Source organism: Podarcis cretensis (genome assembly GCF_951804945.1).
Source record: "Podarcis cretensis genome assembly, chromosome: 3".
Classification (NCBI taxonomy): domain Eukaryota; kingdom Metazoa; phylum Chordata; class Lepidosauria; order Squamata; family Lacertidae; genus Podarcis; species Podarcis cretensis.
The window spans coordinates 26,772,731-26,788,901 of record NC_137172.1 but is presented as its reverse complement, the minus strand read 5'-3'; the positions used below and the strand labels follow the sequence as shown (position 1 = coordinate 26,788,901).

At 44.0% G+C, this 16,171-nt stretch overlaps 1 protein-coding gene and 1 long non-coding RNA gene across 4 annotated transcripts in view; both read right to left on the bottom strand.

The window, feature by feature from the left end:
* Nucleotides 1-2,400: 2,400 nt before the first annotated feature.
* On the bottom strand, nucleotides 2,401-5,766 carry LOC307212036. The gene is made up of 2 exons (XR_013836752.1): nucleotides 5,634-5,766; nucleotides 2,401-5,599 (listed from the first exon to the last, which is right to left on the bottom strand). It is a non-coding gene; the product is annotated as an uncharacterized lncRNA (long non-coding RNA).
* A 4-nt stretch (nucleotides 5,767-5,770) lies between these two features.
* ATF3 (activating transcription factor 3) overlaps nucleotides 5,771-16,171 on the bottom strand; it is a 32,452-nt gene continuing 22,051 nt past the window's right edge. For all 3 annotated transcript variants that reach the window (XM_079969068.1, XM_079969069.1, XM_079969067.1), the window contains exons 2-4: nucleotides 7,527-7,770; nucleotides 6,969-7,073; nucleotides 5,771-6,849 (exon numbers count right to left, since the gene is read on the bottom strand). In XM_079969068.1, coding sequence (XP_079825194.1) covers nucleotides 6,652-6,849; nucleotides 6,969-7,073; nucleotides 7,527-7,766 — 543 coding nt within the window. In that variant the 5' untranslated portion in view covers nucleotides 7,767-7,770 and the 3' untranslated portion in view covers nucleotides 5,771-6,651. The remainder of the gene's footprint in view (nucleotides 6,850-6,968; nucleotides 7,074-7,526; nucleotides 7,771-16,171) is intronic.

Genomic DNA, 16,171 nt, shown 5'->3' with positions numbered 1-16,171 from the left:
CCGGAGACAGGGGGAGGAGTCAGCCGACTCAGCGTCGGAAGAGTCCAGAAAGGGGAAAGCCCCGACGGGCAGGAGGACCCAGAGGAGGAGAGAACAACGGAAAAGGTGGAGCAGGGATAGGATCTTAAACTGGTGTCAGAGGGGAGGAGATTCAGACGGGACTTCGCCGGTCTAGGGTTTAAGACGTAGGGCTGCGCGCTGCGGCTTTGGAATGGAAGTTGAACTTCAATAAAGACTTTTGTACATAACAACGATCGGGTGTTGGTCCTCTGTGAGCTGGGACCTAGGGGCAGCTCTGACAGCATGCATGTATAGGATGCACTGTTAAGAGTCCAATCCTGCATCGTGAGGGCTTCAGTGGGATTTTAGCAACCTAACTGGACTCAGGATTGGAATCTTAGAGCTGGTTCACAATATAGTCATCGTCATGTCTCATCATTGCTTACTCAGCCTTGATGACTCAGCTGAATGAGAGAACCACCTATCTCCACAGAAGGGGGAAATGTCATGTTTCAGATGATAGGTATATGAAAAGTATCAGTGGTGTTTGGTCTGTGGTGGCTGATACAGCCATGTAAATAGTGATAGTAGTAGTAGTAGTAATAATAATAATAATTTATACCCTGCCCATCTGACTGGGTTTCCCCAGCCATTCCTGGTGGCTCCCCACAGAATATTAAAAACACGATAAAACATGAAACATTAAAAACTTCCCTAAACAGGGTTGCCTTCAGATGTCTTCTAAAAGTCAGATAGTTGTTTATCTGCTTGAAAACTGATGGGAGGGCATTCCACAGGGTGGGCGCCACTACCGAGAAGGCCTTCTGCCTGGTTCCCTGTTAACTTCACATCTTACAGTCAGGGAACCACCAGAAGGCCCTCGGAGCTGGACCTCAATGTCTGGGCTGAACAATGGGGATGGAGACCCTCCTTCAGCTGTACTAGGCCAAGGTCAGTACAGTGGTACCTCAGGTTACGAACAGTCCTGCTTACAAACGCTTTGGGTTACGAACTCCACAAACCTAGAAGTAGGTGTTCCAGGTTGCAAAGTTTGCCCTGGGATACGAACGCAACCCGCTTCCGGGGCCGTGGGAGACCTATGTAGGGAATGTGCACCTCGGGTTAAGAACGCTTCAGGTAAAGAACAGACTTCTGGAACGAATTAAGTTTGTAACCTGAGGTACCGCTGTATGATGTTATGCTGAGCAAGCAAGTAGTTTTCATTCCCCAGGTCTACTGGTGTGTCAGCACAGTCTCATATTCCTTGAGAAGGACCCAGGAGATGAGGAGACTTAGGCAGCTATGGGAAAGGCCTTCAGTCTCCACAACTGCCTCAGAGGGGCAAGACCTACCGAGAAGAGTTGTCTTGCTCATTAGGCCTGGCACTCCTGAGTAGACCTTGTTTATTCTAATCAGTAGTCAACTTCACTTACCCCATGTGATCTACTGTTGGCTTGCTCCTAACAGTGTTCTTCATGGATGTTGGCTGCTCTGTGCTTGTATGAATGAATAGGAGGTTTAAAATGTGATCAAGGCAAATATAGGGGGGGCATGAATGTGAACTGATGGATATTCATGAATAGATGAAATCGGTGGAAGCTGGCAGGCTAAAGTTAGTGGACGAAGTCACCAGGCTGAAGGCAGTCGAGGTGCCTGGGTGATGCTGTCAAATGGTAGCCATTTCCAGGCATTTCTTGCTCCAGACGAACCTTTTAAAGATTGCAGGTGGCCCTCACAATGAGTGACAGCCACTAGAAAGGGCCTTCCCAGGCTTCTTAAGCCTTCAGATATCTCTGGTCCTGTGCTAAGACAACATTTTCCAAAACTCAGCCAGCATGGCGTCGAGTTTCCCGCATTTGGGGGAAATCGCAAGGGTCAGCACACCTGGAGTGGTGTTTGAGACTCACCCTGAGAAAACCTCTCTCATGCTCAAGATATCTCCCCTGTCCTGGGTTTGATACTGGCCTTGTCTTGCCTGAAGAAGCTTTGGTAATGCTTACGATTTCTCCAGAGAGCCCCAATCCCCAGCAGAGCAGAACAAATTGTAAATGGATGCTAGGATTCTACAGACTTTGTATGTACAAACCCAGGGTAGTTGGGCAGATGGCTTGTTTGGTTCAGGTATAAGGAACACCTTGCAGCAATATGGCAGGTGAAAGCAACAACAGATCAGGAAATGGACAATTGCAGTAATTCAGAGGGAACTGATGGCGTGATATTGGCATTCGCAATGGCATGGGGTTGAGGGTCATGCAGTGAATATGGAGACCAGGCAGCCTACTGTAGTTAGGTCACATTTAAGAACACTACCTGGGGAGGTGTTTTTTTTGGGGGGTGGGGGGTTGAGTGAGCATCAGTCCTTCAAATAAGGTGAAGTAAGTCACACAGGAACAAAAAACACACATGTATTAGTCTTTTTTTTATTAAAGTATCAAAACATAAAACTTAATAGAAAACAAATTGCTTCTACTGCATTATTAAATGTTCAGAATAAAACAGATACATAAATCCATGCAGTTCTTTCATTCAACAATTCTCCCACTTGGCTTGGAAGCCAGCATCCAACCTGGCCTGGAAGGAGTTTGCCTGTGCCCTGAAGAACAGGAAGGAGCTCAGCTACTGCTGCTGGCTGCCACTGCAGACAGGCGACGTTTAGGCAGCTGAACTCCTTCCTGCCACAGTGCTGTCAGAGTGCCAGAGTCCCCCAGAAGTCCAGCAATGCAACTCTCAAGCAATGCAAACAGATATATAGGATGTATACTATTGATATAATCTTGAGGTATGTGCACTGCACACTTACCCACATACGCAACCACACACACACAACCACACACGAGGAAGCAGCCACAGCTGAACCAAGATTATCTTTGAAAAAGTAGCAGTGCCGTTGTAAACATTTGGCATGCTCGCTAAAGTCATTTGTGTTTCAACCGAAGCAGCAGCAGCAGCAGCAGCAGCAGCAGCAGCAAGACGCCTGCGTCATTTTAAATAGGCTGTAGAACCACAATATTAAAACACCTCTCAAAAGGGAAAACATTAATTCTGCATTGAGAGCTAGCAAAGACTCTATGTATGAGAACATCATACATGCAACAGAGTCCATTCTTTTATTATCATTTTCTGAATTGCTTTTGGAAACACGTTAAATACATAGACAAAGCAGGGGTCCTTTGATACAGCACAGGTGATGGGTAGGGACCGTCTCTGGCTAATGTTGGCAGCTCCTCATACTAGCCTAGGGTGTAGATCCCAAGAAGCCCTTCCATGTTCGAAAAGTGCATTTGTTCATGGAAGGTCTAGTTGCTACAGAAGGGATAGCGAACCTGTGTCTCCCTAGAGATTAACTCACAGCATCCCTGACCATTGGCTGAACTGGCCAGGGAGCTGGTAGGAATTGTGACAACATCTGGAGGGCCACAGGTTCCCCCTCCCAGCACTAGAGCATACCATGAGAAAAGCAAAACCAGATCCAAATATGCTCTTTTGCTTGCAGAGCGGGAAAACAGCCTGACTGTTAGAGGGTGCATTCACATTGCTACCTAAGACTGCAGTGATGTCTTTCCAGCACTCTCCCCACGACCACCCTAGCCCCCAGCTGTTCACATCAGCACGGCTTCATTGTTTCTGTTTGTGTACATGCCAGAGGTTGATTGTGGTGGGGGTGCCTTTACCCCATGCAAAGGTATTCCCCCTTTGGCCAGAGACAAATTCAGAAAGCCTTAAGGACTCCACTTGGTGTGAAGCTGGTTTGAGCAACAATGCATCAGACGGCAGCATTTCACAAAGAAGTGCAGGGGACATGTGCATTTGGGATAATGCTGTGTGAGCATGGATTAAAAACCCAGCACTAAGCACACACAGGAAATGGGAGTGTGAATGCAGCCATAGTTTTCTTCGTTCTTTGGATCTGGCTTGCAACATCCCACAATCAACAGCACCGTATCACTTTTAGGGAGTGACAACATTAGATATTGAAGACGACCGAGTACTGTCTAGAATATATATTCATAATTACAGAAACCCAATCAATTTCCCCCCATAAGGTTCTTGATAGCAGAATTGCACATAGTTAACATGGTAAATAAACTCTCTTCCCCTCTCCCTCCCTCTTCCCACGCATCCCTCCCCAACCCAGTACATTGCACGGTCAACGCAGAGGCCTGGGGGGGGGGGTCCTGCTGTCCAACATGACTTGAGGAACAGCTCACAAACAGCAAAGTGAATTTACTCTGCAGGAAGAAAAATCACACTCTGATGAGACAGAATTTGGCCCGCTTCCTTCCATTTTTTGTTACATGAAATATACATTTGAAACACAGCATTGGACATTATAATATATCCAAATTGCTGAAAGTGTATTAAGTACTTCTGTTGCAGAATGTAAAAAACAGAGAGATAAAACAGGCAGCAGGCTCAAGTATACCAGCCACAGATTGACAGTAAAAACCTATGCATGTCTCTACTTGGAAGTCCCATTGCATTCAATGAGCCTTCCGCCCAGCTAAGTGTGTACTATATAGGATTATAGCCTTTGAAAACTACTGTTCTGAGGTACGATGTTTATGTGGGTGTGTTTTAACACTGGACAATGTGGATGAAGGATTTTATCCTGCAAACGCCTTTGTCTACTGCATTGATTACATAATTAAATTTAGATCCCAGCAGACTAAAACTAGAAATAATACTTCATAACAGAACTGCAAAGTGTTTGGGCAAAAATAAGGATTTTTCACCCAAATCTGCATACAGAAATCTGATTTGCAAAATTAAAATTCCTATTCTTGTGGCTCAGGTTCCTAAATTCAGTGTTTGAATACTGAGTGGGGTTTGTCTCAGAGTGAAGTGAGCTCTTTTTTTCCCTTTTTTTCTTTTTTTGGTAAGGTGTTTGTTATTATAGTAAAAAGTTAGAATTTAACTAAAGCATCTACCTCACAATCTGTGCACTCCTTAGGCATATCAGTGATAAATAAAAGGTGATTGAGGAGTCCAGAGATCCTCACAGAAGGAGGGGTGAGAAATGCCAACAGGTGACAAATGGCTTATTGAATAGGAAGGGGCACCTGAAATTAACTCCCCCAGCTACCAAAACGATCTGCACTGTTGGGGTTAATAACATGAGTACAGGGTGCTTGAGCATTGCTCACACTAGACTTGGGGTTTCTACCCCAGATACCCAGAGTACCATTCTGTGTAAATGGTATGACAACCAGATGAGTAATCTATGCAAAAAGCCTTACAGGGAACAAAGGATGGACCACAACTCAAGTTGCAGAGCCATGCTTTGAATGTATGCGAGTCCCACACCCAACTCATCCTTAAACAAGGATGACAAGTAGCAGAGTCTGGGGTCTTTGAAGAGGCTCTACCAGTCAGAAGAGATGGCATCAGACAAGATGAACCAAAGCTATGAAACTCTGTAGAGCAGCTTTGTCTGTTCCAACACCGGATTGCTCTGCTTGGGAACTTTAATGATCATACTTATGTAGGTGCAAGTTCTTATCCATGCAAGGTGCTGTGAGGCTGAGAGACAGCAATGGGTTCAAGGTCACCCAGTAAGCTTCAGGTATCAATGTGGACCAACACTCTAACCACAAGCTGTCTGCACGACGACAGGGGAAGCTGCACCTCCAAGCCTGCTATTCAGCTGTTGACAGACCTACTTGGCTACTTTTAAGTCTCTTTTCCTAGCACAGCTGTAATTGTCATGGGACAGTTTTGCAAATACATGCAGTTTATGCACCCACAATCATTCCTTTGTGCAACTTTGGTGCCCAGGAAAGATTTGCAAGTTCTGGATTCATGAGGTGGTGGCCCACAAATCAAGAGAGGAGGATTAATTTAACATCTATGTCGATCGTGTCACTGTTTTGTATGTTATGAAGTCCTTCCGAATACTGTACATGATGTGACTCATCAAGTGGGTTCTCAAAGGGGAATTCCCCTTTCTTCAAACAAGCCAAGGGAAGGGGTAATGTTCCAGCTTGATACATTCAGACTTTTTTCTATCTTTTTTACAGAAGCTGATGCCTGTCATATCACCCACAAATCACCCCCAATGTGAGTCATCAAAAAACCCACAGAAAGGCTTCTGTGAAAACAACAATACAAAGAGAGTGTAAAGCTCGGTTTAAAAAACATTGCACTAGGATATAGAAACACAGTAATTCCCGTTATACCGCAATGCCTTTCGGAATTGAAAGCAGCATTCTGGAAGTTGCCAACCTCTTTCTTTTGAAAGTACAAAGCAAAAGAAACAAACGAAACAAACAGCCCACGCTATCTAACATTTCCTACCCCAATCGAGGACAGATGGGGAGGGTCCATTCAGCTTGGCTGTCCATAAGATGTGCATTACGGCGAGTCCTAGTGTTCTACTCAAGTGCAAGTACCACATGCCATCAGGGGTTTAGCAAGTCTGTAGCTGTACGGCTTCTAGGAACAGCAAGTATGGCAGATACTAAAACCTGAATCACAGCTAAGCTAGCGCAAGCCTTTTCTTCTTAGCAATGTCATCTCCTCTGCCTTCTCTCGACTAATGGGAGACCACAAATACCAAGATACCTTCTCTTCTGGCTTCTGGCTTGGGGTGATGTGCTGGGGTGTAATTTTTTGGTGTCAGAGGCATGCCCTAGGGGCACCTAGCATTGTCACTTAGCCTTGCAAGGTTCCTTCTTTTATCTGCTGAATGAAGAGGTTCCTTTCGTCCTCCGGCGTCCTCCCATTCTGGGCCCGGACGATGCAGGTGGGCCTGTGCAGGTTAAGCATGTAGATCAAATGCTGCTTCTCATTCTTCAGCTCCTCAATCTGAGCCTTCAGTTCTGCATTGATGGTTTCCAGCTTCTCCGATTCCTAGGCACAGGAAAAGAGGGTAAATATAAAAGCAGAAGTTCTGAACCATTCTTCTGTTAAACACACAAACGCACACCTCCTCTTTCGCATCTTCTGTGCCCAGATAGCATCCGACTTACCTTCTGCAGACATTCCGTCTTCTCCTTCTTTTTGTTTCGACACTTGGCTGCTGCAATCTTGTTCCTTTCCCTCCGTCGCCTTTTCCTTTCATCTTCAGGCGCACACTAGAGCAAGATTCAGGGAGAGAGGTAAATTCGTTGACTTTGGGCACATCCAGATGATGTATCAATATTGCAAGTGGGCCAAGTTTATACTTAATTAGTTATCAGCATCTCTCCCAAGTGTACCACGGAGCTATGACTCCTTCCCAAGAGCACATGATTCAGAAGTACATGCAGTGCACACCAAGGCTCCAGCTTGGCACTAACGCAGTTGCAGCCTTTCACAAAGCCACTTTCATTCAAATACACACAGATCATTGTCTGTGATGGGGTGGGGAGGTAGTAGTGCAGACTCCTGCCTTATGTATAATACAGTTTTCCTATTGGAAAGTTCATTGAACAATTATCTACTGGTTTTAGTTCCTCCCCACCCCCCTGCTTTCTGTTTTGTTCTTGTTTAAATAGAACGCCATTACTGAATGTGAAAGCAAAACAAACAATTAAAAGAAGGAGCACCTCTGCTTTCAAAACAGACATTTCCCCAGGTCTGTCCGAAACCATGACTGTGTCCAGCGTGGAGGACATCCTGTGCGACAGGCACTTGTTCTGGATGGCAAATCTCAATTCTTCTTTCACCAGCGGAGTTAGATTTGTGAAGTCTTCAAAACCCAGGGACACCGAAGGAGACAGGCACGGGACAATGGCAGTGGCGCTGACTTCCGAAGCAGACACCTGGCCAGGGTGTTGGAGCATCATTTTGCTGAAAAAGAAGAACAAGAATGACTCTTTCTGAATTTATCAGGACTCTCTCTCTCTCTCTCTCTCTCTCTGTGTGTGTTGTGTGTGTGTGTGTGTGTTTGTCAGATGATCGTTTAACTCTCAAATAAGACCTGATTTAGAAAATATGACTTTTGGATGTGGAATAATTCCTCAAACTCTGGGCCGTGACCTGTAATTATATCTTGTTAGAATGGTTGCCCATGAATTGTATCCAAGTAAGTCCTACTCAGAGTAGGTCTGTTGAAATCAATGGGCTTAAGTCAGTCATGCCCATGTGATCATTTCAATGGATCTTCTCTAGGTACAACTTAGTTGGATATATATATATTTTACTTCAATATACAGTACACGTTTATTTAATCCTGACATTTCTATCTTGCTCTTCGTGCAAGGAGCTCCAGGAAGCATACATGGCTCCCCCTCCCTGTCTTAACCTCACAACAAGCCTGTGAAGTAGACTAGGCTGAGAGAAGATAAGTGGTCCAATGTCACCCAGTAAGCTTCATGACCACAGTGGGTGGCGCTGTGGTCTAAACCACAGAGCCTTGGGCTCACCGATCAGAAGGTCAGCGGTTCGAATCCCTGCAACGGGGTGAACTCCCATTGCTCAGTCTCAGCTCCTGCCCTCCTAGCAGTTTGAAAGCACGTCAAAGTGCAAGTAGATAAATAGGTACCACTCTGGCGGGAAAATAAACAGTGTTTCTGTGCGCTGCTCTGGTTTGCCAGAAGCGGCTTAGTCATGCTGGCCACATGACCTGGAAGCTGTACGCCGGCTCCCTCGGCCAATAAAGCGAGATGAGCGCCGCAACCCCAGAGTCGTCTGCAACAGGACCTAATGGTCAGGGGTCCCTTTACCTTTACCTTTAAGCTTCATGACTGAGTGGGGCTTTGAACCCTGGTCTCCCAGGCCCTAGGAGACTCTAACCAGTACACCACATTGGTGCTCTCTTTCCATACACACACTCTCACACACATTACACAAAGCACCCTTGATAAACAACTTAAATGCAACTATAAACCGACAATATAACTCAATAGGAAGCAATTCAAAACTAACATTGTCAGGTTTTTTGTACCATTTGGTATAATACTGCCACATACTGGCAGCTGGGTGAGCAACTTCTAACCAAACAGGAAATGTGAGAGGCAATATACAAGTTATATAAGTTACATGGGATTTTGTGCAATAATTGCACCACAAGTTGAACTGGGTCACTTGTGCTCATTAATTAATCTCCCGGTCTTATGTTTAGACTGGCAGGGATTTGCCCAGTGTTTGTGCAGTTTAGGTGTGTCAGATACACTAAATCAGTGCACCCAGTGCTCAAGAAATCTCTCGCCTACAATGTGGCTCATTCGCACATGCAGCTGCACATATATCCAGCCATAGGAATCTATCACAGGAGTCATCCTGAGAAGCTCCATTTTATTAGCGGAAACAATAAAACGCTGCAAAATCTTATTAACAGCAAAATCTATTACAATTAGCTTCGTAATACATAAGCCAATTACTGCCTCTGGGCATTTGTGTACATAAATGAAGCCATCATGCTGTCAAACTAGATTTGATCTATGCAGTATCCATTGTAATTATAGCTTCAGGGAATAGTTGGAGTTCATTATGGTCTCCCACGCCAGTGGAAGTTGCACGCTTTTGCACTGGCAGTAGATAAGTGTGCTTAAGGAAAAAAATAAGATTTGAAGGCACAGCCTCAAGCGGCGAAAGAGGACATACTGCCACTGCTGCTACCTACAAACACATTTCTTCATCCTGCACCCCAACAAGGCAGGAATATTGTCACAGTTCAATGACACGTTCCAATCAGGCAAGAGCACTTGAGGAGAGTACAGCGCAGGGCTGATCTGGGGAGAAGCTCAAGGGCCAGACAGACTGCTCTGAAGCCTCGCATTCAGACCTCAGGCCACAGGTTCTCCAGACCTGATACAGATAGTTAAGTTTGTTGGTCCCGCACATGTTTCCCACAGGCATCTGGTTGGCCACTGTGAGAACAGGATTCTGGACAAGATGGGCCATTGGCCACACCCAGGAGGCTCTTCTTACATTTTGCTACATGTATGTAGGCACTGTTTGCATGCATTGGAAAGACTTGGCTCCCAACCATGGCAAAATGCATGCATTTCAGCCATCTACGTAAGGGTTTTATTTTTATTTCAACACAGAAGTAAGGCTTTTATGATGTGCAAAGTGAATCCCAGGCATACCCCCTCCAAAAAAGCAACAGCATAGAAAACCAAAAGTTTCTTGACCTCCTGATTATGAGAGCGAAGATTTCCTGGAATTGTTTGTTATTTCCATAGACCTTGAGAAACTTATGTAATTCTGCAGAAATACCCCTAGCCATGGTGAGTCACACCTCAAAAATGCTGATCTCCTTCAGTCCTCCATAGAAGCAGAAGATAACTCCAATCAAACCAAGACAGCAAAAGGGCCTTCAGTTTCCAGGTTATGCTCTTGTTTCCAGCTCAGAAGACGGTAATGAAAAGTCGATCAAAGCAGTAAATTAACAAAAGTGGTATGCCTTAACTGACCGTCTTTAATTGATTATAGAGATTGCTTAATTCTTCACAGATTAATCTACCCATTTCCCAGTCATATCTTCATAAGCCAGGTCTATGAACTTGTTTTCCAAAAACAAAAACCAGAATGCCAAGATTTTTTTTACAATGCCAGTGTTCTGGGTAATTATATGCAGAGTGGGGGGTACAGAGAGTCCCCATTTATAGGCTATAAATTATAGCTATGTTTAATAGGCACTTCATGCCAATTCTTGGAGCCCCATTCATTATGTTGGCACTACTGTTGGCATCAACACAAAATTCTGAGGATTTGGGGAATGGCCAAGGTTTCGTTGCACCAGTCCCCTGGCAGAGAAACAGCTGAGAATGCTGGCAGTAACATGGGACTCCGGAGAGAATTGCTACAGCTTTCCAAAAACCATACTGCTATTAATGTACATACTCAGCTGTGTTTCAGACAGAATCCTGCAAAGAGGTCTAGGCTGACGGACTCGTCCAAAGATAACGCAACGAGTTCCATACCTGAGAAAGCAGGAACCAGAATCTGGGTTTCGCACATCCAAGCACAATTCCCTCCCATCCCAATGTCTCTCTACTAAATATTATTTGCTGCTGTAGTTTCTGTTTGATGAGCCGTCACGTACAGTCCATCGAACACAGTAGTGCCTGGTGCCCATGTTGACCAATAGGGCAGAAGGCAAGGAGAAAAACAGTAGGGGGAGCCAGGTTACAACAACAGGCAGAGCCAACTAATTCCATTGTCACCATCCTCTTCCTTGCTGAATTTTGCAAGAGCAATACTAAGACTTAAGGAGTAGGAAGCTGACAGGTGCCGTACATAGGAAGTCAGGTAAGTGGGGTTTGCCTCCACCGATGTAACTATGTGGGTCCCAAGCTCAAGGAATGGAGGATGCCTTGTTTGTTAAAGTCACTTGAACACAAAGAACACCTCACATCCAGCAACTGGGCCTCTCTTAAGAGCTGATGCAAGACGATTGCAAGGTCTTTATCTTGTGATCATTCAGTGACACACAGAGGCAAACTGAAACATTCTACAGCCAGATGGAGCCAAATAAAAACATTTCACAGCCCATGTATGCAGTACTGAGCACTGCATTTCCATATGATTAAAAAGGCACGATCTGATGGCCTCTCCCCATGAGGTGTTCACATATCAAAGGCTCCCCATTTCTTTGTCAACAATTCTGCCTTTTAAACAGGGTGACAGCTAAGCGCAAAACAAAATCAGCTCTATCACACAACTTAAATGTCAGGAGCTGCCTTATATCAAAGAAGAATAAGAACTGTAGAGTTGGAAGGGACACTAGGGGTCACCTAGCCCCCCCCCCCGAAATGCATATATTTAGCATTTAAATAATGAGTGTTTTATCCTGAATTTCAAAAGACAAGTCATTGGTCCATTTAGTTCAGTATTATTGAGGCATCTAATCATAGCCTGCATTTTTATTAAGGCTTGATCAGGGCCTGTATTTTAAAATGAGCTTAAAGATTTTCAAATGTTCATGCCAGGCAGAAGACCAGCTGCCTAAGAACCTTGGCAAGATGTTTATTCTCCTGGACAAGGGGGCCCCCTGATTTATAGCAGAAAACAATTCTCAAAGTCGTAAAAAGGGAATTACAGGCTGACAGCCAAGGTTACACTGACCTTACATATTACAGAAGATAAAAAAGCAGAGAAAAACATAATTAAGAGTTGATAAATAGTAAAATAAAACCATGTGCCTCCCATTAAACTTGAGCCATATTTTCCTAAGGTTGAAAGGTCAAGAGCAGTGAAAAAGGCAACTGGCTTGGCTGGAGAAGAGAGGTTTTTTCCTATCTTATTTTGAGGCTGGAAACTGTTCCTTCCTTTTTTACTTTGAAAAGGTTTATTCTTCTAAAAAGCTATCTATGTTGTGTATTAAATATATTGGCTTAAATGTAATTATGCAAAGGAATTAGAAGCTAAGAAATGTTAAATCCTTATGCTAGATTCTTATTTCATATAGTTGAAAGAGATCACAGGGGCCATCAGCCATCAGCCCAGCCCCCCTGCTAAGCAGGAAACATCATTAGAGCACACATATGGTTGTCAGGCCTTTGTTTAAAAGACCTCCAAGAGAAGGAGATCTTTCAATGATGATGTGAATTCAAGATCCTTGACATCTGTTTAAGATAAAAATTTAAGATTAAACCATTTGTTTTGGAGGGCAATAGGGCGAGGTGAGCTGGTAATTAAGGTTCCTTGTTGAGACACATGTAAGATATATTACTACTTATTTGTCATTTATAGATAGAAGAATATATAGCTTTTTGTTTCCCATAAAAGGACAAGAGGAAATGGGTGTATCTTTTGTGATTGGTTCTAGCAAACAGCCAATAGGAATTTCAACCAGGCTGATTGGACAGAGGCAGCCACAGGAGGAGCAAGGGGGCTGGATTAAGGAAATATAAGTGCTGGCCATAACGGCAGGAGGCCAGGCCAGAGCTTGGTAACCATATACCACTGTGCCTCATATTTATTTGTCTGACAAATAAATTATTATTTTAATTTCTCTATTGCTGTGTTGAATATTTCATTCCAGCTAAGCGTTAACCACAAGCAGGGTGCTACATTATCTACTCTTCCTCGACAAGTGGAGGTCTTTGCTACCCCCACCCCAAGACCTACAACCAGAGATATTTTCTTTTAATCTGAGGGCACTTCCACATAGCAGTTTATTGTAGATGAGATCCTGCACACAAGCTTTGTGCAACAGCCACATAACGTCCTACTCATACAAAATGCCAGTGTATGTTATTTTCTCAATTAATCCAGATTTTCCTTTCCTTCAGAAAATACGATGAGTTTAAAAAAAAAACCCCACAGAAACAGTAAATGTAGTTTAAAATAGGGCTGCTGGATATAGGGATATAGCACGGCATTTTGACGAGAATGCCATCACGTGGACTCTGCGGAAAATTTGTGTGCATTAGCAGCATCAAGTCTGCAATAAAGGCTACATGCACAGCATTCACTTAATGTACAATAATTATAGCCCATTGCCCACCCCAAGAATTCTGGGAAGTGTAGTTTCCCCCCACACTTTCCAGCACCCAGAACAAACTACTATTCCCAGAATTCTTTGTGGGTGCTTTAAGTTGCTACCCTGGGCTCCTTCAGGAAAGTGAAATACAGATTCAATAAATACAATTTAAGTATATGATGTGTACACAATCCAAGCTACCCAGAGATACTAGAGATTGACTCTGAGACCTTTAACATATGAGGGATCTGCTCTACTGTATCACTGAGCAAAGGCCACCTGCCAGGGCCGGCCCACCCATGAGGCAAGGTGAGGCAACTGCCTCAGGCAGCAGGATCCACAAGGGCAGCAGACCCTGAGGTAGATCTTTATTCCCTGTCTTGTTCCTGAGGTAGATCTTCACTCACTCCTTCTTCCCTGAGAAGGAGGGGGTGCCATTTTGTAATTCGCCTCAGGGGCCAAAATGTCTTGAGCAGGCCCTGCCACCCACACCCTATATTTCATGTGGTTCTTCTCTGCATGTTGATCCTTGCTGTGCAACCCTCCGCTGTTCATAGCTTTATTCTAAGCAGCAGGAGAGATTCCAAAAGCTTCCGAGTTCTTTCAACCTGTGCCAATTTGCCCACGCATTGTATAAAAGAAGGGTATTCCTGCCGAGTTCCTTCAGAGGCCCACCCACTTAAAAAAATGATTGCTGCACACACACAGGCATTCGTAGGCAAAATAAACACAAGCTATTGCACACCTCCCTGCTTTCTCAGGATTTGTGTTTTAGAACTACCATCAGATAATCCAAGGCTATGGGGCACCCTCTACCTTTAAGGCACATTCAAAACACATTCTTCCCTCAGAGAATTCTGGGCACTGTAGTTTACCCAGCACAGTTACAATTACCAGCAACCCTTAACAAACTACATTGCCCAGAGTTCTTTGAGGCAGTGTGTACGCAGCCTTATATATTAATAGCAGACTCCTTCTTCAAGTGTGAAATCTTATAGAAACCAAAATGGCACCATCCTCTCACATGGAGGAGGTAGCAGTAGCCTGAGGGGAACCCCAAGATTTGTGACAGAAGCACACACATTTTTTTTAGGAAGGGGGGAGGCAAACAGCCCAATGAGGACTGGGCATGCTCAGTGGCTACAGAATGTTTGCTGGCTGTTGGAGTTGAGGTGGCAGGGAATGGAATAGAGTATCCTTGAGAAGGACAAGTCTGGATGGAAAACTGAATAGGACCGTTCTGTACAGCCAGGTTTTGTTGCAATTCTCTGTTCTGTCATATTTTCCTGTTCATAGCCAGATTTCTGATTCTAATCCCTGAAACCATTTACCGGTACTCTTAAAGGCTTCTGCTGAAACAAGTGACACATCAAAGAGGGAAGATCCACACCGTACATTTAAAGTACATTTACCATGCCTGGTGTCCCCACAAAGAATCCTGGGAGCTGTAGTTTGTTAAGGGTGTGGTAAGTATGGCTCTGTGAGAAGGAAACTACATTTCCCAGTATTCTTTGGGTGAAGTTGTGTCCTTTAAATGTGCACTGAATATCTGTTAGAAGTATGGTGTGGGTCTTTAAAAAACTGGGTCCCTTTCAGCTAACTTGGTTGACATTAAAAGATTCGCCCTCACATTAAAAATAGAACAAGGCACACTGACCTGATGCTTCACATGCCTTTCATTTCAGATATTCACAGAAACCAAAAGTCTTCATTTTATTTTTTGACTGATACATTTGCTTCCCCACACACCCTGAATATTTTCCCCATCTTGCTGATGCAGTAACCTGTTAACCATAGAAGTTAATCTCCCACAGCTTCAAAAGCAATTAAAGTCCACAAGCACCCTGAACTGAACTTGACCTTTTAAGATTTTTGGCATTGCAGTTTGGCCACATATATCTGCTACTTTCGAAATGGCCAGCTGTTAATATGATGAAGAAAAACAATAAGGCACCAGAAACCGCTTGCAGTCACCACTTTTTGTGTGTGGTGTCCTCACAAAGCCCCAGCTTAGATGGCAAGCTGGACAGAAGTATTTGCCATTTTTGCTCACCATCAACCTTATTCGATGCAAAAAGTGTTTCAGAAATTCACATTGATACTCAGCACTCATAATCCCTTTGTGTGGTTTCTCAGCCATCATCAACATTTCACTTTTCAGTTGTTTTGGATCAGTGGTTCCCTAACTTTTCCCACAAAGGATTGACTGAAATCTTCTGGGGGTCTTGGTGGACCACTTAATGATTTTTTTTCTCTCTATCTCTGGTAGCATTTGTAATGTGCTGTGGTAAACGCTGGACAGTTTTTAATTGTATTTTTATTGCTTCCATTATTTCTTATTATTAAATTTGTATACCACACTATACCCACAGGTCTCCTACACATTGTATTGTATTGCAATTTGAGTTTCGCAGAATGAAAGCCATAGAAAATCAGTTAAAAATCAAGATGAATGTTTAATAGGATGTACTTTAGCCACTAATCCACAGACACACCACAGACCACCAGAATGAAGCTTATGGGCCACTGGTGGTCCACAGACTGCAATTTGGAAGCCTTTGCTTTGAACTACAACTCTTAGCAGCCCTAGTTGAGCAAGCTGGGGCTGGTGGGAATAGTAGTTCCAAATAGCTCAAGGGGACCAGGCTGGCAAAGGCTGCCCTATATCCTTATCACAGATAAACTCGTAAATGCTTTGAATAATCCTAGCTGCATGCTTACTTAAGAGTAGCCCACTTGAATCCAATGGGACTTGCTTCTGAGTAAAAGTGCTTAGGAGGCTATAGCACAGCGAATTTATGCTGTGGGAAATAAAAG